Genomic DNA, 25248 nt, shown 5'->3' on the forward strand with positions numbered 1-25248 from the left:
TATTACCCATCTTGAACCGAAAGCAAAAAAGGGCCTACTTTTCCTTCGTTAGTGCGTTTTATTTAGTAGCGAGAAAAGGTTCTTAGTTCCTGGTTACCCTTCTTATATTAGAAACTTTTAATATTTGTGACCATTCTTGAACCGAAAGCAAAGTAGGGCCCATTTTTCCTTCGTTATCTCGTTGCATTTACAAGCGAGAAAAGGTTCTTAGTTCCTGGTTACCTTCCTTATAGTAGGAACTTTAATATTTATGACCCATCTTGAACTGAAAGCAAAAAAAGGGTCTACTTTTCCTCCGTTAGCGCGTTGTATTTGCTAGCGGGGAAACGTTCTTTGTTCCTGGTTACCCTCCTTCTAGTTGGAATTTTAATATTTATGACCTATCTTGAACCGAAAGCAAAGTTACCCTTGAACTGAAAGCAAAAAAGGTGTCTCTTTTTCCTTGATTTGCATGTTTCATTTACTAGCGTGAGAAGGTATTGTGAATTTGACATTTTTTTTTTCTTATTATTTCTTTTGTAAGTAATGAGGCTTATGCTGCATTAAGTGTAATACTTTAAAGTCCCATTCACATTGTGATTTTGCTAATAACGAGATTTAGCTAGCGGCAATTGTAGCTAATCAGGTATTTATTAGGATGTACTGATCAGCTGAAAAATTATTTGAAAAATTCTACTGGGCTCAAATCGGCGCTGGCTAATTATTGGTAATGGTAAATCTCATTGGGAAATGGGCCTTAAGTTTTTTTGTTTTGTTTTTCAAATGTTTGAAATAAAATTATATAGTTTTTCTTATTTGACTCTCATCTTGGTTTGATCAAAGAAGAAAAAAAAATTCTAAGTGGTAACACTTCATTTCCTTTCTGAGAACTTTTTCTCTTTTCTATTCCCCCCTCCCCTTCTTTTATTATCCAAGGTGACTTTTGGAATTGTTTGGTAATCTTTTGTTTTTATTTAGATTTGGATCCTGACACATATCGAGAAATCCGGAAGATAATAATTGATATGGTCCTAGCAACAGAAATGACGAAGCACTTTGAACATCTTTCCAAGTTTGTTAATGTTTTCACAAAACCACTGACAAAGGAGGATGAATACAATATTGATGTAAGATTTTCAGAGTGATTTCATTATTAGTTGGGTCTTGCTCCAATTTAGCTGATGAAAAGAATATTGGTGAAATTTAAGCAGAACTCGGTAGTTTAAATAAACTTATTTTACTGGATATTTTTTATTTTGTATTTTATCAGGTATACTCTATATTTTTATACTTTATTATTTTGTATTACATTACTTTCTTTAAATTACTTATCATTTTATACTTTATCCATCCCATGCTTTATGTTTAACTCTAATGTAAGTTTCTTTAACTCTCTTTAATCCTTAAGTTTCTTTAACTCTCTCTTTAAGCGAGTAATAAATATATTTTTTTATTTATGTATTTTTATTGAAAACGTTTTCATGTTTTTTTGTTGTTGTTATTTTTTTGTGTGAAAATTGGCTCAGTGAGACTTCCTGCCCTGAAAAAACCGATTTAACTTGGTTACGAGTTTTACAAAAATTTGTTTACAGCCTTAATTTCGGAAAAAATCTTTCTTGCACAACGAAATTTGCATTCAGAAGACAAATCAAAATTGCAATGGAATGAAGGAACGAGTTATTGTAGCAAAATGACTCGAACAGCTAAAGCAAAAGGCATGGAATAAGCTGCAGCGAGTATGATGGAATTACTAACGAAAATGCTGCACAACAAAATATACGTTGAGAAGACAAATTAAAATTACAATGGAATGAAGGAACGTGTTATTTTAGCGTTTGTGGAGGATAAACAAGATAGAGGAATCGGATTTACGCCATAATTTCTTAATCGAATTGAAATTGTTGGTTTTTTATCCTATGACTAAATACTAAAGAGTAACACGATAATTATGCCAAGTGTGTAATTTAGATATTTCAGAGTGTATATCCAATGGAACATGCCTGGTTGTTACTGAATTATATAACATCAGAATATAATTACTGGAGGGGAAGCTGGAACAGGAGTTCTTTAGGTATTTATGACGCCATGCGAAATTACACTAGGTGATGAATGAATCCGAACACCTAAAAAAACGGCATTAAAACAAAAATTATGATAGCAATAGCGAGAGTTACAACTAATCCTAGGAGAATACAGATTTTATAAAATGTATGATTATGTGAAGGATAAACAGAAAGGAGGAATTGAATCGACACCAGAATTTCTTAATTCAATAGTTGTTGATTTGCCGCCTTATAACTTAAAATCCATTAATAACTATAATTATGCTGTTGCATAATTTGATATTCAAAACTATGATGTTTGCGTAAACTTAAATTTTTATGTTTACTGAACTGGAGGAAAATACTTTTTTGAATTCTGTTTTACAATCTTTATAAATAGCTGTAACTAATAAAGTCTATCTCAAGAATTTTTGCTTCTTTCAATGCTGTAGAATAAGTTTCCTGTTTAGCAAATTTTACGGTCGGCATTTGAACATTTATGCTTTGCGTGAAGCACAAATTAATGGAATTAAAACTGGTTTTAAAATCCTCCCGAGTCATTTTTGAGAAGGTCAAAAGAGTTTATAAGCACTTTAAAAAAGGATGATATATTACACAGCAGAAATTAAACTAATCAGAAATAGTATGTGGCTTTGGCTACTGCAGGTGTAATTGACAAACCGCTAAAATATAGGCTAGCACTTCTCCAACCAGATAGTATCTTGAAAAATCTTATTAATTAGACCTTCAAGCCTTAAACCTAGAAAGAAATTAAATTTTAAATTAATAAAGTTTAACCACTCATATGAATATCAAAATACCCCGCTTAATCTTCACCTTGAATTTGTAGTTTGAAAGTTTGGGAGCAGCCAATGGTTTCAAAATTATTTTCAAAATCTCCTTAAACGAATCCTTATGTTCAGTGTAGACAAGCAGTGTTTGAAGACAGTATCCAGCGTCGTACCATAAGGAAGGTCAACTGATTATTTTTACCACAACCACCCATCTCCTTCCAAAGCTAAGAAAATGATGAAAAACCTTATGTTTTATATGCTTCATACTCTATATTCTTAGATTGCATATCTCGACATTTTTTTTCTGCTTAAAATTATTCTTAGGTTGGATATGCGTTTCTACAGACAGTGGCGTAGGAGGGGGGTGAGAGGTGGTTTTCCCTGGTTACTATCCTTGTATGTGTGACTAAAAATTCATCCCAAAAGGCTCTTTTTTCTTCTGTATTTTATGTTTACTAGTCAGTTTGTTATCTTCACGAAACATTGCTTTCAAAATAATTTCGTTACCATCTCCCATTCGTTTTAACAAATATGGCACTGGTAGTAGCTTGAATTAGCCATTGCTTTTTAACACACGCCCTTTAATAACTAATTAAACACTTGACCACATATAACTCACAATCATTATAATATCGATATTATACTAATGTAAAGAGGACCAGGAGCATCCCGAGGCTCGTTTCATTAGGGGAGGGGTGGCGATCTTCGTAAATTTTACCGAATCGCTACCTGATTTATGCCTAATTTTCTGCAGAAATCAAGAATTTTGCTAAATTTCGGCCGATTTTGCAAATTGTTTTGCCGAAATTTTCGCGAATGCCAAAAAAGTTGGCTCTTCCCCCCCCCCCTCGGGACGCCCCTGAAGAGGACTACCCTGTTTAGAAATGTTTTGTTATGTTTATACTTTTATGCGTATTATGTTATTTTCATTAAAATGTTTACAAATTCTTTGAAACACATAATTTACTTTCCTTTAACTTCTTGTCTCCATAATGTAAATAGTTTAAATGAGTTTGTTTGAAAGTCCAAAGAAAAGAAAAGGGTCTCAATTTAAAATTCCGCCCGGGTGTCAGAAGACCTTTCGACGCTACTGGCTGCAGGTTCAAATATACATCTCAATCTATGCACTGCTTTCCCCATATAGTGCTATGGCATCAAGCTGAACGGACTGACTTATTAACTGTTTTTTTTTTTTTAGGATTTGAATGTGTCCAACTTATCAACGGCAGAAAATATAACACTAGTCCGACGAATGTTGATCAAATGCGCTGATATTTCGAATCCAGTGCGACCTCTGAAGATTTGTATCGAGTGGACTCGACGAATTGTTGAGGAGTATTTCTCTCAGGTAAACTCACTTGATCAATACTACTACTACTACTAACAACTCACCGCAGCACCAAGCCGCCTGAGGCCAAAACAGCTACGCACGCTCCTCCTCCATCCTAATCACTTCAAAGCTTCCATCTTTACACCCTCCCAGGAAGCTCCCGTCTACCTTAAATCTTCCTTTACTACATCCTTCCACCCCAACCGCGGATGACCAGCCTTCCATCATATTCAACAAAGAAAAATAAATTACTGACAATAACTCTATCGTTAAAAAGATAATTATCCAAGTTATTACAGTTATGCAAATAATCTTCCAGCACTAACATTTTTAAACGAATTTGGCGCAAATAATTTTACTATGTTCGATGTTTTATAACATATTTGGCAGTGGTTGCCACATTATGAGTGTATGGTGAACAACTAACCCTTCATTTAGTTTGCTTGAACGGTGTTATACGAATGCTGAACCTTTGAATGATGGAACTTATTGATTGGTTAAATTAGCTTCTGAGCTATTTTATTATCATTTCTTTTTGAAGAAACAATTAATCAACAATCTTTCATTAACACTGAGTGAAAATTGCGATAATCTGCCTAATTGTGTAACTGTTATGCTTGCTTCTACTATGCTTACTAATACACGGCTTTACAGAACTATTTACTGGAGAAACTGCACTGCCACGTACTGCAGTGTAGTGCCACCTGCAGACGTGGGCATGAACTGCAATGCAGTTCGGTCACGAACTGAACTGCCGAACTGCTGTTTTTCGTGTAGTCTTTTATAGGTGATCCCTCTTTGGTTGGTTAGCGTGAGTTGTAATATTACGTGTTTGTCCTGTCGTCTCGGTAAACGGGTAAAAAGGGAAAAGCAATCCAGTGATGTGCTTAGAGAAGACAGTCATTGACAAGGCCGTATCCAGGGGGGGCTAGGGGGTTTCGATCTCCCCCGAAATGTTTGTCCGACTCGTAAAAACGTAACAAAAATGAATATAAACCAATTTTGATGCGTTTTCCACAAGTTTTTTTGGACCCCCCTAAAAAAAATTGTACCCCCAAAAAATTTTTTTTTGGGTGGGGCATACATTCAAAAAAGGTGCCAAAGGTAGGTAAAACTGTATGGAGAGGTAAATTATATTCAAAGGTAAGATAAGAAAAGTGCATGGAAACTCGTAGGAATCTTGAAATTTTATGCAAGACCAATAATGCAAAAAAATAAAAATAAAAAAGGCCAAAATATCCGCGCATTTTAGTGTGAAATATATTTAAAAACGGGTTTATTATTATTGATTGTAACGATTTAATATCTTTTAGCATTTTCTAAATGTTAAGGGAAGAAACTCAAGAAATACTTGAGGGCGTATCTGCTTAAGATTTCTAGGATTGCATCCTCTAAGTCATAGTTGATATTCGTAATCTAACGCCACCACGAACTCTGAACATGAATTAACTTAAAAAATTGTCTGCACACATTAAAAGTAAGGTTGCCTCTGACGCGGCCCAGTGTAGACGCGTACCAATCAGATGTATGGGAAGCCAAAATCGAACTTAGTTTACGCATAAATTAATATTTTTTGGCGAGAGTTAGCTCGATAAGAATAGAATTCAAGTCAATTTCTTCCTTCTTACGAAATTACATTGAGAACAGGCTAGCCTCTCCGAGGTTTTAACTTGTAAATTAAAATCATATTGTAGGTAAATTTATGTAAAAAGAAAAGGGATATTTATCTGATAACAAAAGGGGGCACGGCCCCCAACACTAGAAAATCATTGTTTTACGATATTAAACAACAAAACATAACTATGTAACCCGTAACTTTTTATTTAAAGAGTACGGAAGCGACAAAAAAACCAACGATATAGCATATAACGAAAAATTTGATTGAATTCTGAGCAAGGTCAATCTTTTTAGATTTTTGCTTCTCTTCACTTTATAGTTTTGCTGTAAAACGGATGTTCCGTTAGGAACAGGTTCTACTGATAGTCCTACTTCTATTACTGCTACTTCACCTGATAACTTATCGCCGCTAATGTTGTCTGTGTTCAATTCACCAGTGCAAAGCCATTCCAGTTACTTGGTTATATTTACCCCAAGGATTACTACTCCTTGAAACAAGGCCGTACCCAGGATTTTTTCCGGGGGTTTTACTCAAAGATTTTTTTTCGGGGGGGGGAGGGTTTCTAAAAAAAAATAAAAAAACCCATAAATTTTTTTTCTAATTTAGTTACGTTTTTACGAGACAAATATTTTGCGGGGGGGGGGGAGACTCCAACTTTGCCCCCCTCCCCCTTTCAGGATTTTGTCAAAATTACGCCTCTGTTTGTAACCAATTCTATTTCCGACTTGAACTACTAGATTGCAAAAATTCAACTTTTTGGCAGAACAGTAGTGGCCGTTTCAATAATTGTTTAGATACTTTTTAAGCAACATCCATAGTCATGGAAGAGGCAAGACAGTGTGAATATAACATCAATTAAAATTGCTCATTGATATGTCTTATTCCAGCAGTATTTTTCTGTGTCAATCTAGAATTGTTACTCCTCGAAAAGCAAGTGTTTGATGTTGCTGGGAGCAATGACTAGAATAATTTGAAACCTCAGAGTGACTAAAAAAAGGGAGGTATGCAAAAATATTGAGGTAGAATACAGTAGAAAGTGAGAAAGATTTGTCAAATAGCTTCCCATCAATCGATCCTATTTTTAGAAGCGTGTTTACCCCATAGATGCAGGGGTGGTTAGTCATGATTGGGGAAAATAAAATGTACATCTTGCTCTATTGGCCATAGTTTTATGCAGTAATACCAGATTGAAGCCAAATTATTCCAGTTGCACACTTCAATTTTTAAAACCCTTTCTAGTTCAAACCCTCAAAGAAAATAGTACTTTTGTAAGTTTTAAAATCTAATTTTCTCTCTTTTATAACAATATTATTTTATAATAATAAGAGTGTAAAAAACTCATAATAAATTTGACAACTCGAGGAGTATTAAGTGACAAATAGACCGATAGACCTATGTTTTTTTTTTTTTTTTTTTTTTTTTTTTATACTGACGAAGAAAATATGTGTGATGTTCCTTTAGTGATGCCTCAATCACTAATCGCTAATCACATAGAGTAGTCTAATCACTCAATCGCTCAATCACAGTAATTGTCAATTGTTAATGAGCCGTTCTAGTCGAGTGGTTGGCACATTAGAATTGAAATCTTTTGTCTGCCCGGACGGGGGTTCAAGTCTTGGTTTCACTGGCTATTTGGTTTGAAACGGGAAACGGAGGTCAGTGGTGTGACTCCTTAAGCATAGCCAGAGTCGACCCAGCTCTAAATGTGTACTTGCAGAAATTTGGAGAAGGTGAACATGAAGGGTGTGCAAAGCACATGATGATTGGCTCCCAACCACCCATTGCGCTTTCTGGCTGAAGGGCTATGAAACGGAGTACCGCGGGTAGGGTCTATAAATCCCAATGCCGTATTTTAGTAGTAGTGGAAGTAGTAGCACTGTTAATAATTGTTGTTATATTATTGTTAATTGCTATGATGCTATTAGTTTGTTAGTCAAAAGTTCAGATTTTTTTTTTTTTTTACTTTAGACTGACGAAGAAAATATGCGGGGTCTTCCTTTAGTGATGGCTCAGTTTGAACGTTCCACTTGTTCTGTTCCAAAATCTCAAATTGGATTTATTGACTTCTTTGTCTCTGACATGTTTGACGCTTGGGATGGTAAGTTTTTTCAAAGATGTTCATTTTACATTCTCGTCTCATTATACTTATTTCATTTCCTCTTTTATTTTCCCCTTTTTACTCTTTTTTTAGGTACTAACTTGTTCTTGTAATATATTTGAATTCATTTCTAACCATCTTTAGATTTTGAACTTTTTTACAGCCATTTTTTTTTTTTTTTTTTTTTTTACTAAAGTGTGTTTTGTAGGTTTTAGTCACAAGGCTAAATTGCCCTTGTGTATGGTTGACCGTAAGGAACTTGTGGCGAAATAGGATGTAATATCGACAGATGTTGATTTAGAAATAAGATTAATAATTCTTCTATTTTTATTTTAATTTAAATTTATACCGATTTCATATCTGAGCTATTTTTGTTCCATCTATTATTTTTGTGTTTGAATCTAAAAAGAGAGATGGCATCAAAGACAAATATATCCCTGGGTAATGAATTTCTGATAGTAAAGCCAAGGGGGGAGGAAATGCTCGTATCTAACTTAGATTTCATAACCTTTATTAGATGGTTGTCAAGATACGATAAGAAAAATACACAGAGTAGAAAATAAAATGAGAAATATCAGAGTTCAATTATTTAAATAGTCGAATCAAAAGCAAAAAGGAAACAAATGCTTGTTATATTGATATCATGAAAGAACTGGTCCTGAATAAGACCGAATCCTTACATGATTGCCAAGCATCAAGGAAAAAGAAAGCCAAAAGTCAATGCAGTAGCCATTAAATAGCTAAGAGTAAGATTACAACTGAAAAATGAAAACTGAAAACCATTGGAGTCACCTAACCGAAATAGGGGAATTACAGCTCCCCAGCTTGAGTAAAAATCGCTATTTTCATGGGGGCAGTAATGCGTCTATTTTTTTTTTTACCAGGGTGACCATACCAAATTTACTGTTTTAAAACCGTAGGTGAACCATAGTAAAATGCTTTGTGTTCTAAATTCTTTGAAATTATTTGTAGAACTGTATTTTGTTTTTCAGCCTTTATTGAGATTCCAGAATTGATGAACCACTTAAAATTAAACTACGAATATTGGAAGCAGTTAGAAGTAAAAGGTCTGACAGGCATCCCTCCAGAAGATTTCTACAATAATTTAGATGAACAGCTACGCGTTCAGGATGATCGTATCGATGAGAAGGATGAAACAGTACAAGATTTCCTCTAAAAGGCTTAGGTGAATTCAGATTCATCTGAAGATAACTACACAAAGACGCGGATTCTGGTTTTGCTTCCAATGACAGCTGCTGAACCATTTTAGGTGAACTTAAAGATGCCAAATCCCGTCACTCAATTATCTGAGTGGCTCATTTATTGTAATGTATGCTGGTGCTATCTATAAATGCCAAATGCTTACAACTGTGACCAATTGTGTCTCGCAGATTTCTATGCAGTTTTAAGTTTAATCCAATGTTTTTTCGTTTGTTTTGTTACTGTGAGTTCCTGGTTAAGGAGGTCTTAAGTTTTATAAGTGTCTTTGCTTTTTGTATGTCCGCTTTAAAAGTTATTGCTTCTTGATCATTTAGAACCTCATCTGATGATTGGAATATGACGTCATTATAAACACGAATAGTGGCACATATACAATTTCACTACCATTTTCTTTGATTTTTCTTATGTTTGTAATTGCAAGAATGTAAATATTACAACAGTAATTATGTCTTTTTGTATGTTAATTAATATTTTATATATTTATATTTTTTTTTTTTTTTTTTACATAGTTCTGCCTAAGAAAATTTTTTAGGTATTGTTTCGCCATCATTTAATTCTTTTGAAAGTGCAACAGCTAGCATTATTTTCTTCTGCATAGATAACAGTTGAAATTACTTATATAAACTGATCATCGACGAGTGTTTACGAAATGACCACCTCCCCCCCCCCCAGATACAGAAAAGTTCTGGCTTTTTGTTGATATTTAGTGACATAATTGTAAAAGTTATGCTTAGTTCAAAAGAAATTCTCATATATGAATACGTTCATGATTTAGTAAACTTTTTTCCATAAGTTTCACTTTGTCAGTCCTTCAGTTTCCTTAGGTTTTCCCTTAAGTTTCACTTTGTCATCGTATTTTTGTCGTTGTACGTTTCGCTTCATACATCGTACGTCTCATACCCTATATATTAAAAATTATATCATGGATTAACTATTTTTTTTGGATCGTCTCTAGTGTCAAATCCTGCAGGGGAGGGGGGGGGGGGGGTAAGGAATTACTATTTATCATTTAAGGGACTGTCAGTTAAGGGGAATGTAACCTAATTATATTGGAACAAAACGTGATCATCCTATCAATAGAGCTTGGATATGGAAGGTGCCCAAGCATGTCACCTCTATGCTCTTATTTTGCCGGAAATCGCAGTTTATTTTAATAATATTTTTGTCACTTACAAAAAAGAACGTAGATATAGCGATTTTCTTTCAAATAAGCCCTTAAACAACTCTGTAGTGCTTCAGCGCCCCACTGGCGGCGACAAAAAAAGGAAATAAAATAAAAAGGAGATGCATCACTGTATACCATGTGGAAAAAGGGGTTTTCTTTGTTGCTGATGATGGGGAACTGTAGGCTAATCCTCGCAAGAAGGGTTTTCCGTCTGATTCGACGCCTCTTTGTCGTATTAAGGCTATTCTTTGAACTGCCACATATTTGTTTTCGCAATAAACTTTTATCATAAAGATAAATTGAAGTAGTAATTGCCATGGCTGAATCAACTTCCAATGGCGATTATACCTCACTTGAAAGTTTTTTTTAACGCGTGTCTAAATTTTCGGTTACTATGGGCTAGGGTTCGTTCTTTACTAGGTAAAGAACCATGATTTTGGGTCACAACCATTGTTGCTAAGAATTTATTCCTTACCTTGTGAAACAATTTTCCATCTGGAGAATTTTTGTCTTTTACATGGGCTCTTCATCTATGAATTAATTGCTTACCTAATTCCAGAAAAAGACTAATCCCAAATTGCAAGTGAATCTGGCCATTTAAAAAAGTTACCACACTTAAAATATCACTGTATTCAGGTCTCGATTAATATTTATATAACTTGTGTGGTTTTATTGTTAATTACCAACTGATGGTAATTAATAATAATTCTTTCTGGCCAGCGGCTATTAATGATAACTATCAGCCTACTATCCATAAATAGCACCATATTACCAAGTAATTTATGGGGCCGCAAATCTTATAAAAAAATGGAGTATGTTTTCTTTCGAATTTCTCGCTGGGAAATTGTTCCACATATAAGTCAGATGACAAAAGTTAATTTTAAGATGAATAACCAGGTCAATACATATCAGGCACACAGCAAGAACGAGGTTTCACCGTTGAGGGGGGGCTCATCCTCTCAGCTCTTGGTTGTACGAGGAACTTCCTAACGTGGGGATAAAGTACATCAGTGTAAAAAAGTGACAACTTTTTGAAGAGAAGGAACTTCGTTGATCGGAATATTCCTAGCCACGATGTAATTAGGAAATACTCGGAAGATTCCAAGTGATAGTAGATTTTAATTAAATTGACTCTTATTGGACGAAACTTAATCGTTTTGAAGAATGGCTGCCAAATTGTTGAATTACAGGTAGCCTAATACTGTTTTCAAATTTTAGAGCACAATGAATTATGCTTCTTTATGAAAATTGCCCTAAAATTACATCTTCATAGAATTTTAGTGCACAACGAATTATGCTTCTTCATTAAAACATTTAACGAAAATTTAAAAAGCATTCAACAATTTGTGGAAAAGTGTGTTTGATAAAAAAGGAGACAAAAACTATTGGGGCCTTTTACACCAGTAAAGGTTGCTTACCTGGTCACCAAGGCCGTACCCAGAAGGGGTGTTAGGGGGTTTGAACCCCTCCCGAAATTTTTTTTTGAGACTTAAAAACGTAAAAAAGAGGGATTTAAAAAAATTTTTTTTGTTTTTTTTTATTTTTTTTGTGTAACCCCCCCCCCCCCCCCGAAAAAAAATCTTTGAGTAAAGCCCCCTCCGAAAAAAAAATCCTGGGTACGGCCTTGCCTGTCACCTAAAAAAAATTTGATTACATGAACGTTACTGAATAGCTGCTTGAACTTGTTCTTTTAGTTTTTATTTGGCCAAAAAACTGTCACAATTAGACCAATCTCGGGTATGGTTTTTGCTAATTGTTCTAGAGATTCAAGCAAATTTGACAATCGTGTGTTTGCCTTTAAAAGTTCTATCAGTTAAAAATTAAATTTAAAAGGGTGTGGAACCTGATAAGGGAGGAAACTCAAGCTAGTCTCTGACAAAAAGAAAAGAACTAAAGTCATAGAGTGTTATTCAGCAATATAATAACCCTGACTATAAACTTGAATAAAATACTTACTTATCTTCTTTAGTTTTGCTTTACTTTAGATGGGGACGAAAATGAAAGACTCACTATCCCTAATCCTACTATCCAAAAAACCTTTGATTAAAAGTTCAAATGTAACAGAAATATAAGTTTACATGTAGGGATTTATCCGTTAGGGTTGTCTAAGGTTCCTATTCGTTCTCACAAATAGCGAAAATTCATAAACAAATTTTGAAAAAGTCGCATGTTTTTTTTTTTTTTTTTTAGAAGTGGTCCTGAGAAGAAGGGCATACGAGGGGGGGGGGAAGTTACAAAACAAGCTTACAAACGCATCAAAAAATTTTACATGCATTTTGTTACGTTTTTACGAGTCGAACAAAATTTCGGGCGAGGAAGGGTTAAACCCTGAACCACCCTGCATACAGCCTTGTCTGAGACGCTTAAGATTTTCCTATTAATGGAAATGTTTTATGGCCTGATAACAGGGGAGGAGGGGGGAGGTAAGTTTCCTAAACTTGAACGGAGGCATTTTGTAATTAGTACAAATACAAACATTTTTTTTATAATTTGCTTTGTAAATGCTTGATTTTTATCCCATTGGGTTTTAAAGGCCCAAAAAATGCACTTTTCTTGCATTTCAGATCCACGAGAATTTAAATACTTTATAAATAGACACAATTTAAACTTTTTCGTTTCTTAGTTCTGCAGGGTTAGGCTAGAGCGGCAGTAGTATTTTCTATTGATTTCTATTGCACCCATTTTGCACCATGCAAAGGACCAACCGTTCGCTTCTATCTAATTTCCCGTTTCTGTCAACAAATCTTTCATGCTACTTCTTTCATCGAAAGCTTCAACATTTGAAAGTTAAATGTTTGACTTTCTTTTTTGAATCTTTTTGGCAAATGTTTTTCTGCTCAAATGAGCTTTCTCTTTCTACTTAAAAAATAATTTTTATCAATTAAGGCTTTCTTTTTACATGCCAAATTTCAGATCGTTTTCTAATAAAACAATTTCTGAGCTGGTTTTTAATTTTTACCCCACCCCTCTTTGGGTTTTACATTCATTCTGGATTGAGTTGTCAGTTCAGCATTTGACGCTATGACGCATAAAAGTATTTTGGATAGGTTTTATATGCAAACTATTTACTAAATGCCGTTTTTTTTTTTTTTTTTTAAAGATAGGATTTGCGTAAAAATTTGTAAAATATCATTTCTTTTAGGTGTTTTATGTTCAAATTATTTTGTATGATTAAGGTAATTACTATTATTTTTCGTGAGAGGTCTCATATTCAAATTTACGAACTTTTAAATTTATTACGAATATATTCGTATCTAAATCTACTAATTATATTGCGAACATACACAAATTTATTTGGTGCTTTGACATATTCTCATAAATTTTAGGAAGAGTGCCAAAAACAGAACAAATCTAGGGCTAGCAGAGGGGGACTCAAAGACCGTGAAAAGTATTGAAATTTGCGGCCAGTAAATATTCTTTTTGGGGTCACACTTGTCCGACTCTTTGAGGCATTTGATCCCCTTAGTCAGAGAAATATTTCCTGATTTGCTCTGTTAGACCTGTTTGCTGTGAATTAAAGAACTAGGAATGCCATCAGCCGGTTCCAATTTCAAGGAAGCTTAAAGAAGGAAAGTTTTTAGCAAAACAAAATATTATTCATGCATAAAATGAGAAGACTCAAACTGAAAACAATCATATTTAGTACAGTAATTCGCGAAAAAGGAGTAAATCAAACTCTGAGCGTATATACGGTGAATATTTCTCCATGTTAAGCGCCATAGGTGTACTTGTTTTTTGTTTTTTTTTAAATAAACTAAAAATAATAATTAGACTCAGGATTTGGCAAGCATAACTGGACCTACTGTACATAAAAACCATAGACAAATATGTGCCCAACAAGGTCATATCCAGGAGGGGGGTTGCCGGGTTTGACCCCTCTACCTAGAAATTTGTGTCCGACTCGTTAAAAAATTACAAAATTGCGTATAAACTAATTTTGATGGGTTTTTTAGTGTTTTTGCAACCCCCCCCCCCCAACGGAAACAAACACAACAAGAATCCTGGAGACACCCTTGGTGACCGATCTTAATAGAGGAAAAGGCTTGAAAAGATTATCGTTGCCATGGGCTCCCACACCGACGATAATTTTTTCAAGCTGTTAGCTATTTTTATCAGTTTACTCCATCTTAGGGATTTTTAGCCAAAGTCGTTCCCGGGGAAAAATTAATTTCAGCGCCCCCTCCCAACTCAAATATAAACTAAAAAGCCCAATCAAAGTGGAAAAATTGGATCAAAGTGGGCAATTCCCCACTCGCGGTGCCCCAAGCCATAGCCCCCTGGGCAACAGCCCCGGTTGCCCCCCCCCCCCCCCTAGAAAAGGCTCTGTCTTTAGTAAGCAATCACATTATACTTGGATAAAGAAAGCAATTACATCTCGCTTAGAAATAAGATGAAATTAACAAAATAAAACTAGACATAATTTAAGTAGTTAGAGATTCTAAAAGCAGCATCAGTAGACCTCCAGTTCAGCCAATCTTGTGATGGGGACCAAAGTACCTTCATGGCAGTCTTAAGACTGGTTACCTCTTTAGGGACTAACCTAGTGTGTTGTGTTGTCTTCACCTCCTTGGAAGACCGGATGGGATCCAACACCCTGTATGGTGCAGGAGGCGTCCTTCATACATGCGGAACATTTGGCCCCACTGTCTCCTTATTCTGATCTCGTTGGTCATCAGTGGCTTTTCAGTATCTGTCTTTATCTGGGCATTTGTCACTCTCTCGGTCCAGTGAATTGCAAAGATTCTACGTAAGTAATTCTTTTCGAAGCTGAGTAATCGTTTTTCTGCATTCTTTTGAAAGGCTCCATGACTCACATCCATAAGTACAGAGATTACATTACTCCTAAATAGTGTTATTTCAGCTTCTGGGAGTAATTTCTGGATTTCCAAACGCTACTCAACTGAGAAGAAACTGCACCTGCATACGCTATGAAAACTTGCATACGCTATGAAAAACGCTATGAAAGTCAAGTTTAAAGTCTAGAGCTTTTGACCGAGTTCACTTTCAATATTTTATCCCCCCCCCCCCCTCTTTATTATAATTCTATTGTTTTCATAAGTTTCCATTGAAGAACTGGTCTTGTTGTGACAGGGGGCTAGGACTTCAAATGTGTAGCTGCATTCGGTGTATAAGACACGTCTTGGTTATCAGTATTTTCTAAATTAAATGGAGAGGGGGGGGGGGGGATAGTTAAGGACCCAATATTTATAAGAACTTATAAAGTAAAAAGTCAGTCAAGGGATTTTCTTCCATCATCCCAGACAAACAAAGGGAGTAATTAATTGATTTTGTGCCTATGAGGTTTATTTACTAGTAGACTATATTTACCACAAAACAAGGGATATCGTTTACTATTTTATCAAAAGTTTTAGATATTCTATTATTATACTATTTTTCATGACTGTTTATCCTAGTTATTATTTATGTCATTATCTACTAATTTTATTTATACTGTTATCTAGTATGTTGATTGTTAACTTCTTCTCTAAGATATCGTTTCCCGGGTTTTAACTTTTTTTTCTTTTATGATCCACGTTTAGAATTTTATCTTCCTAATTAAAAAAAAGTATCTCGAATCTTCTTGCTAGTTTTGTGATTTTATCTGTCTCCATTTGTGATTTTATCAAGTCCCCATTTATGTTTATTTCTTCTTCAGTCACTTCTCAAAAGGACTCGGAAAACAAATAAAATTAACACATACCTAATTTACTTTCAACGCGGCTGGATTACTTAATCTTCTTAACCCTTGTGCACAAACGCGATGTAACCCCACCTCCAAACTTAAAAGACTTTCATCTGATACGATAATAGGAAAACTGTTTGAATTAACTTTTTAATTTTATTTTCGTTCAATATTAACCTTTTATTAATCTTATATTTACAAGAATAATGTTGATTACCGTATTTATTTCTATTTCTGAAACAGTCTTCCTTGCCAACAGCATATCTTTACTGTAAAAAAACACCTCTTTACAGTTGTTAACATGTCTTTACAATTATTAAGAAACATCTCTTTATAGTAAAGCGATATAAAACTTTTTCTTCTTAATTACGAATTTTTCTCAATGGTAAAACAAAGGTATTTACTCATGGCTCTGATACAAAAAAAGAGAAAAAACAGGATATAAAAAATACAGGATACAAAAACAAACATGGTACAAAAAATTTCTAACAGGATTTTAGGTTTTGCCAAAGAAAAAACAACAAGAGTGAAAGATTTTGCCTATGGGGTATCATGTACAATTTTAATCCCATGATGGTTTTGACAATTGGAACTTTTAACTCTATTCTCTAGTTAAAAGTAAAGTGGACTGCTTGATAAATAAGTTTCCCTTTCCTATTTATAATGTTTGATTGATCCTCTTTTTTCTACTCTTGAATTTATAAAAGTCCAATTTTTTTTCTTTTGTAAATGTTATTTGCCTAATTGTAACACTAAAATGGAAAAAGAGATAAAAAAAAATAATTTAGTTTGCCAGCTTTAAAGGCAAATTGAACTCAAAAGGGTATATCTTACATTTCAGGAGTTAAAGAGAACTCAAAAGAGATTTAAATTCTTGGAGAAACACTGTTTCTAGATAAAAAAAAATCCGTAAAAAAGAAAAAAAATTAGTAGCTAACTTAATAATGTGGTTCCACTTTGGAATGCAGTACATCTTGAAATGGCATTTCCATGAATATGTTGAGTGTTCAGCCTAGCTTGTTTCTTCTTTTCCTCTGTTGATACGGGCTTCCAGACATAAAGCTGAAATTTCTGGGCTTGTACAGTATATACAGTACATAAATGCTAACAAACAATTATAGAGCATGAGAGATGTTGTGACCCGATCATGGCTGGCTTTCCCTATGTTTTACAAACTAAGCACACTACTGTGCTTAGGCATGCAGATAAAAATTGTACTCGAGGGCTCGCTTTTAATTTGTGGAAAAAAAATTGCAGATACACCCTATGTTTTTTTTGCGCGATGAAATGAAAAAAGTATAATTTTAGTTCTTTGTTATAGTACTTCGTTTATTATTTTTTAAATGATTAGAGCAAGATTTTTGTTAAATTTTGAGAGATTTTATTGTTTCGTGTTGATGTAATCTCTGTTAGGAGTAGTCATTTTTTAAGAAATTCTGTCTATATTCTAATAGATTGTCTACTTTATTTTTTCTAAGATTTTTACTAACATTCAGAGTTAATGTTTCTCTTCTTTTCTGTCTTTTTTCTTTCTTTGTTGGGGACCAGTTTATAGCTGTACCTTTTTTTTTAAATAAACATTGTTTCATGCACATGAATACCCTATCAGTTTATTTTTATATCGTAGGCTAATAATCATACATGCGTGACATTATTTAAAACAATTCACTTTGAAATCCGGGTTGCAGCGGTAGCTAGCAACCTAGTAGGAGACGATCACGTCTAATGCTAAGAAATATAATAACGCATAACTCCTAAAATTAGAGTCAGATCAAAACAAAACGTATACCATTAGAACCGCCTTGTCCGAAACCCCTGTGTAGGAAAATTACCGTCCCTTGGCTTGAACAACAAGGGAAATATATTCGCTTGAAATCAAGAAAAGTGGCAGCTACTACGATATTCTGCATAAACGGTATCTTTTTTCTTATTTTTTCTCTTTTCTTCTTTTCCACAGATAGCTTGGCGCTGGAACTTCGTAGAGAGTTGTTCAATAGCTCATTTTAAAGGAAATTACTAGATCTAGGGCCATTTGCAATTAAAAAAAAAATATTTTTAAATAGAATCAATTTTTCCACTAAAAACTCCGTTTTTATGTCCAATCTTGATGAATGCCAGCTATCCTAACCACTAGTTACAAGCATGTATGCTTACCATTATACCATCGGACACTTATGAAAAATAAGTTACATATAAGACATGATAATAAATGCGTTAATCCGGGTTGCAGCGGTTAAAGTAAAGAACGAATAGTAAATCCTATAATAACTGATTATTACTAGGAGATGTAAAAGTTTGTAATAAAACCTTACTTTCCTAGAAACCAGTATCAACCATTTGTAATTAACAGCGAAAGTTCCCCTGGGTGGGGTTCAAACACAAGACCTTAGGATCATAAGACCTACACTCTACTAACTGAGCCACCAACGCTCGTGTATTATGAAAGAATATACACCTTGAGACAGTATCGAAAAAGAGTTACTTACATAAAGGACCGTTACATTTCAATATAAATGGGGACTATGTTAGTTTTATTGGATATAGCTGAAAACCTAGTAAAGAACAAACAACGGCACGAAGTAACTAAAAGTTAAGATGGTAAAACCATCTTTTGAATGGAAGTTAGCTGCCTGAATTCTCGAGGTTTGTCTCTTGCTTTACCAAATAAGAAAAAGCCATTGGCTTTTTCCTGTTTGTAATATTTTTCAAACAGTTCGTGGTAACGAACTGTAAGTAAGGAGCGACCCGGCTCAATGGTAACCGAAACTCTAGAAAACGGTATTTTGATACAAATATGTACATCAAAAGAATTAGATTTTAATGCTGATTTCAAACATATAAGTTTCATCACGTTTAGTGATATGGGGGTGGGGGTGGGTCGGGGGTTATATGGGAGGATCTTTTCATGAAGGAAGTTTTCATGGGGGAAGGGACATTGCTATGAAGGGGGCGCCAGATATCCCATCATTATTAAAAAAAAAAAATCTGAGACTAAATAAAAGGAAAAAGGTTTTTAAGCTGAAAGTAAGGAGCAACATCAAAAGTTAAAACGAATAAAAAATATTAGCTATATGATTGGGTTGACCTTCTCGTCAATGCCTCGCTCTTTAAGCCAAAGATTTTTTAGTACTTCCATAAGAGCTATTTATTCTAACTAACGGCCTTCGTTATTAAGGGGTACTTTTCAAACAAATTGAGAGAAATTTTGTTTACTTATTCAATAAAGGCGACCCACAATAAAAACTGTATTAACTAAAAAACGATCAGAAATTAAATATAAAAAAACTGGTTTTTTAAACTTAAAGTAAGGAGCGACATTAAAACTTAAAACGAACAGAAATTATTCCGTATATGAAAGGGGCTGTCCCCTCCTCAACTCCTCGCTCTTTACGCTAAAGTTTGACTGTCTCACAACTTTATTTTTTAAAACAATAAAAAACTTTAGCGTAAAGAGCGAGGCTTTGAGGAGCGGACAGCCCCTTTCATATACGGAATAATTTCTGTTTGTTTTAAGTTTTAATGTCGCTCCTTACTTTCAGTTTAAAAAACTTTTTTTTTTATTTAATTGCATAAAGGATTATATATAAGACATAATAATAAATAACGATCTGTGAGTAAAAGGCCACCCGGCTCAATAGTAACTGAAACAAGTAAGATAGTAAATGTAAAAGTAACTAAAACAATAGTAAAAGTTTGTAATAAAGCCTTACTTTCCTAGAAACCAGCATCATCCATTTATAGTTAAAAGAAAAGCTACCCTGGGTGAGGTTTGAACTTAAGATCTTAGGATTATAAAAGCTAAGCTCTATTGACTGAGCCACCAATGCTTATAAATTATTAAAGAATATGCATTTTGAGACAATATCGAAAAGGAATACTTACACAAAGTACCGATACAGTTCATTATAAATGGAGCCTATGCTAGTTTCATCGGATATAGTTAAAAACTTAGTAAAGAACAAACCACGGCACATAGTAACTGAAAGTTAAGATTGTAAAATCATCTTTTGAATGGACGTTAGCTGCCTGACTTTGAGGTTCGTCTGTTATTTAAATTATTATGTAAAGTGCAAAAATATTTATGGTGTCTGAGCAATAATATTAATTTTGTAATTCAATTAACATAAAACCCAGATCCAGTTACTGTAGGCTAGAGTTCGTTTTTATTATAGTTTGTTTTTCAAACTAACAGACTTTAAAGTTTCCTATATAGAAATTTTGGACAAGGCGGTTCTAATAGTATACTTTGTGTTTCGATCTGACTCTATTTTTAGGAGTTATGGGCTATTGTATTTCTTTGTATTGGACGTGACCGTCTCTTACTAGGTTGCAAGCTACCTCTGCAACCCGGAAACCTTAAAGAATCAGGTTGCTAACGAAGTCCAATATAGACTACTGTTTGTTCTTCTAATGATCGTCTTTTAATATAAATTTTGATCTGACTCTATTTTTAGGAGTTTTGGGTTTTTATATTTCTTAGCATTGGACTGATCGTCTCTTACTAGGTTGCTAGCTACTGCTGCAACCCAAATTCGCATATATATTTATTTATGAGAGGCAGCCTGGCCGAGTGGTCCAAGGCACTGGTGTTACCCACCAGTCTCTTCGGAAGCGTGGGTTCAAATCTTACCGCTGGTATACGATTATGTTTGAAAGACTGCAGTGTGAAAAGACATCAAAAATGCAGTTTTTGGTGGAAAAATTTATTCTCTTTTAGAAATAATTTATTTTAGTTACTATAGATTTTTAACCCAATTAATTTCCTTTAAAATGTGCTATTGTACAACTATCTATAATGATCCTGTACCAATCTATCTCTGGATACAAAGAAAAAAAAAATATCCTGTTTAGGCAGAATTCTGTACAAGATGCAACTTTTCTCGATTTTCAAGCTAATATATTTCCCTTGCTCTTCAAGCAAAGGGTTAGAAATTTTACTATACAGTGGTTTCGGACAAGGCAGTTCTAATGGGGTACTTTTTGTTTTGATCTGACTCCTTTTTTAGGAACTATGGGTTTTTATATTTCTTAACATTGGACGTGATCGTCTCTTACTAGGTTGCTAGCTACCGCTGCAACCCGGATCAGATCAAAATGAAGAAGCACCTCATTGGAATCACTATGGTCAAAAACCTTATGCAGGAGAATTACAGCCCCATCTTTCTTGAAGAACAAGGTAAATCACTTTGCACTGGAAGCACAGATGTGTCTCCTTTTCCCCCAGAGGTGTTTGTATCAAGCCTGTACTTTTAGAATGTTGGGAGATGGGTTATTTGAAAGGACATTACCATATATAGAGCTGTTCTTAGCAACAAAAGAGATCGTGCCACAGAAAAGTGGTATTTTCTTTCATTTTGTGCTACAAAACAGCATCTTTTTTGCCAGTAATGATCAACATCCAGGATAATATAAATTCTAATTGAATAAATCGATCTTTCATAATCTATAAACGCGAACAGGAGGTATTGAGCCCCCTCCCCCTCCCATCTTGAAAAATGGACTGAGATCCGGATTTATTTATAAGAAGTCACCTGATAACAGCGTAAACACAAAAGTGATTATTAAAGTTTTTGACAGATCTTCAGCAGACGATGACGTTTTTAAGTAATAAAAAAGATCTAGCCACAACAAAATGGCGTTTTTTGCCACTCTAAGCCACAAAACGTTAATTTTTGTCCAAAGGGTCGAAATGCCACAAAATGTAAATTCTCAGATGGCCAATCTATTTTAAGCAGTTTACAATATGACGTGAATGCCGCATTGAGTTCTGTCTCTATTCATTTAAGCTGGTATGACATAAGCGCTGCAGCGACTTGCTAGGCTGTTGATCTATCATCGCCAGACGATGGTCTTTTTAAGTAAAATAGTAAGTCACGATCCTCAGTATGGCACCTTTCCCCAGATAAGCAACATTTCAAAGATGCTTGTATTATCTTAGTTTTAGTCACTATGCGCTGTAGTTTTTTCTTTACTAGGTTTCAGCTATATCCGTTGAAACTTGTATACACCCTATTTATTATGAAATATATCGATCCGTTATGTATATGGTGCTACACCATAGAGAAGCAACTTTTCATAGAGACTTACTTCTGTTATAGTGTTTATATTAAACATTTCAGTTAGTATACGCTAGAGCTCATTCTTTATTTTAACCGTATGACCCCTAGACTTTTCCGGAGCCTGACGTCATCACCGTCATCATCATTTTCATTGCTGTTGTCGTCATTTCTGTCATTAGGGATTATTATTGTCGTTGCTTTACTGAAATCCTTACTGTATTACTAACAAGAAAAAGCCTATTACATTTCCTTAATTGGAATAGTAAGAGACGACCTGGCTACAACCTACGATTATGACTTCATTGATCAATCATTAACATGAAATTATAATCTTTTTTTAGTTACTATGGGCTGGGAGTTTGTTCTTTACTGTAATACGATTATTACGTCACTGATCAATTTTTTTATGTAACAAAAATTATTATATATTTAAAGCTATCTGTTTTATTCAAAAAGGTTTTTAGTCCCAATAACTTCCCTTAAAATGAGCTACTGAACAACTCTCGACCATGTTCCAGTTCCATGTTACCTTTGGAAAAGAAAAAAAGACGCCGTTTAGGCAGAATGCTGTAGTAGCTGCCACTTTCCTTGATTTTCAAGCCAATATATTTCCCTTGCTGTTCAAGCTAAGGGACAGAAAGTTTCCTATATACGGGTTTCGGACAAGGCGATTCTAATGTGTACTTTTTGTTTTGATGTGACTCTTTCTTTTTATGAGTTACGGGTTTTTATATTTCTTAACATTGGACGTGATCGTCTCTTACTAGGTTGCTAGCTACCGCTGCAACCTGGATTAAAATCAATTGTTACCTTGTATGACGTCATATATACGACAAATCTCTTTTTCTTTCCCTTGTTGTATCAGTTACTATGAGATAGACTTCGGTCCCTTTTGTAATTCTTTAATGAAATATTATAAAATATAAACCTGATTACAAACAGGAAAAAGCCTACGGATTTTTCTTCTTTGAAATAGTAAGAGACGAACCTCAATCAATCAAGTAGCTAACTAAGTTCAATATATGCGATGGTTTGTTATTCCAATGATCGTCTTTTAATGTAATACTAGCTACCGCTGCAACCCGGATTCCACTCGCGTGAGACCATATTTTTTCAATGTTTAAAATTATTAAGTACACAAAATCCCGTGTCGAGTATCTATAACCTAGCATAAAACAAAACTAATTTTAAAATTTTCAGGTATTTCTCTTGTTTGAATTACAAAATTAGTATTATTGGTTAGACACCATAAATATTTTTGCATTTTACATAATAAGTTTAGCGATTCTGGACTGAAAACTAAAATAATTGCAATTATGAGACAATAATATGGAGAAATGTACTTTACGGGTTACAAACCAAAAAAAGTTTGGTTCCAGTATACAATAATAAATTTGAACTGAGATGAAAAAAATTTTCTTCCAGGAGACAAAAAGCAAAACTAATTTTAGAATTTTCATGTATTTTTGTTGTTTAAATTAAAAAATTACTATTACTGATTAGGCATCATAAATATTTTTGCAGTTTACATAATAATTTTAGCGATTAATCCAAAAAAAAAAATTTTGGTTCCAGGAGTTTAGGTTACTATTGAGACAAGTAGCTATTATTACTATAGAGTTCATTACCAATAACTGTTTTATTGCTTCAAAATTCAAATATCTTTGAAAAGACTGCAGTATGAAAATACATCAAAAATGCAATTTTTTGACAAAATTGATTCTACTTTAAAAAGTATTTTATTTTTAAATACAAAAGTGACTAGATGTTGCAATTTCCTTTAAAATGAGCTATTATACAGCTCTCTATGATTTTCCAGTGCCCAGCTAGCTGAGGAGAAAAATCAAGCGGAAAGAAAAAAATATCCCGTTTGTGGAGAATAACGTGGTAAAAGTATATTTTCTTGATTTTCAAGCCAATATATTTTCTTTTTTATTCAAGCCAAAGGGCGGTAAGTTTCCTTTATAGAGGATTCGGACAAGGCGGTTCTAATGGTGTACTTTTTGTTTTGATCTGACTCTTTTTTTAGGAGTTGGGGGGTTTTATATTTCTTAACATTGGAGGTGATCGTCTCTTACTAGGTTGCTAGCTACCGCTGCAACCCGGATCAAGCCAAAGAGCGGTAAGTCTCCTTTATAGGGGTTTCGGACAAGGCGGTTCTAATGGTGTACTTTTTGTTTTGATCTGACTCTTTTTTTAGGAGTTTTGGGGTTTTATATTGCTTAACATTGGAGGTGATCGTCTCTTACTAGGTTGCTAGCTACCGCTGCAACCCGGATAATATGGAGATACGTACTTTACGGGTTACAAACCAAAAAAAGTTTGGTTCCACGATACAATAACAACTTTGAACTGAGTTGAAAAAAATTTTTCTTCCAGGAGACAAAAAGTAAAACTAATTATAAATTTTCATGTATTTTTGTTGTTTAAATTAAGAACTTACTATTACTGATTAGGCATCATAAATATTTTTGCAGTTTATATAATAATTTTAGCAATTAAGCCAAAAAAGAAAATTTTGGTTCCAGGAGTTTCGGTTACTATTGAGACAAGTAGCTATTATTACTTACTATAGAGTTCATTACCATGAACTGTTTGACTGCTTAAAAATTCAAATAACTTTAAAAAGACTTCAGCATGAAAATACATCAAAACTGCAATTTTTTGGACAAAATTGATTCTACTTTAAAAAGTATTTTATTTTTAATTACAAAAGGCACTAGATGTTGCAATTGCCTTTAAAATGAGCTATTATACAGCTCTCTATGATTTTCCAGTGCCCAGCTAGCTGAGGAGGGAAAAAAAGCGGAAAGAAAAAAATATCCCGTTTGTGGAGAATAACGTGGTAAAAGTCAATTTTCTTGATTTTCAAACCAATATATTTTCTTTGTTATTCAAGCCAAAGGGCGGTAAGTTTCCTTTATAGAGGATTCGGACAAGGCGGTTCTAATGGTGTACTTTTTGTTTTGATCTGACTCTTTTTTTTAGGAGTTGGGGGGTCTTATATTTCTTAACATTGGAGGTGATCGTCTCTTACTAGGTTGCTAGCTACCTCTGCAACCCGGATGATTAACTATATCAGTCCTTTATGTAATATGTAATGCTAGCTACCGCTGCAACCCAGATTCTATGCTATATGATTACAAACAGGAAAAAGCCTACGGCTTTTTCTTCTTTGAAATAGTAAGAGACGAACCTCAAACAATCAAGTAGCTAACTAAGTCAAAAGTCTGCAATGGTTTGTTATTTCAATGATCGT

The 25248-nt window shown here is 34.2% G+C and overlaps 1 protein-coding gene across 5 annotated transcripts in view; it reads left to right on the forward strand.

Annotated features, from left to right (window-relative positions):
• The window catches only part of Pde8 (phosphodiesterase 8), a 335405-nt gene extending 323668 nt beyond the window's left edge, over positions 1-11737 (forward strand). For all 5 annotated transcript variants that reach the window (XM_089102287.1, XM_089102216.1, XM_089102070.1 and 2 more), the window contains 4 exons: positions 958-1106; positions 4014-4163; positions 7732-7861; positions 8854-11737. In XM_089102287.1, coding sequence (XP_088958413.1) covers positions 958-1106; positions 4014-4163; positions 7732-7861; positions 8854-9038 — 614 coding nt within the window. In that variant the 3' untranslated portion in view covers positions 9039-11737. The remainder of the gene's footprint in view (positions 1-957; positions 1107-4013; positions 4164-7731; positions 7862-8853) is intronic.
• Positions 11738-25248: the final 13511 nt, after the last annotated feature.

The sequence above is a fragment of the Artemia sp. Qi Xiang Cuo genome, chromosome 1 (genome assembly GCF_049724085.1).
Source record: "Artemia sp. Qi Xiang Cuo chromosome 1, ASM4972408v1, whole genome shotgun sequence".
NCBI lineage: Eukaryota > Metazoa > Arthropoda > Branchiopoda > Anostraca > Artemiidae > Artemia > Artemia sp. Qi Xiang Cuo.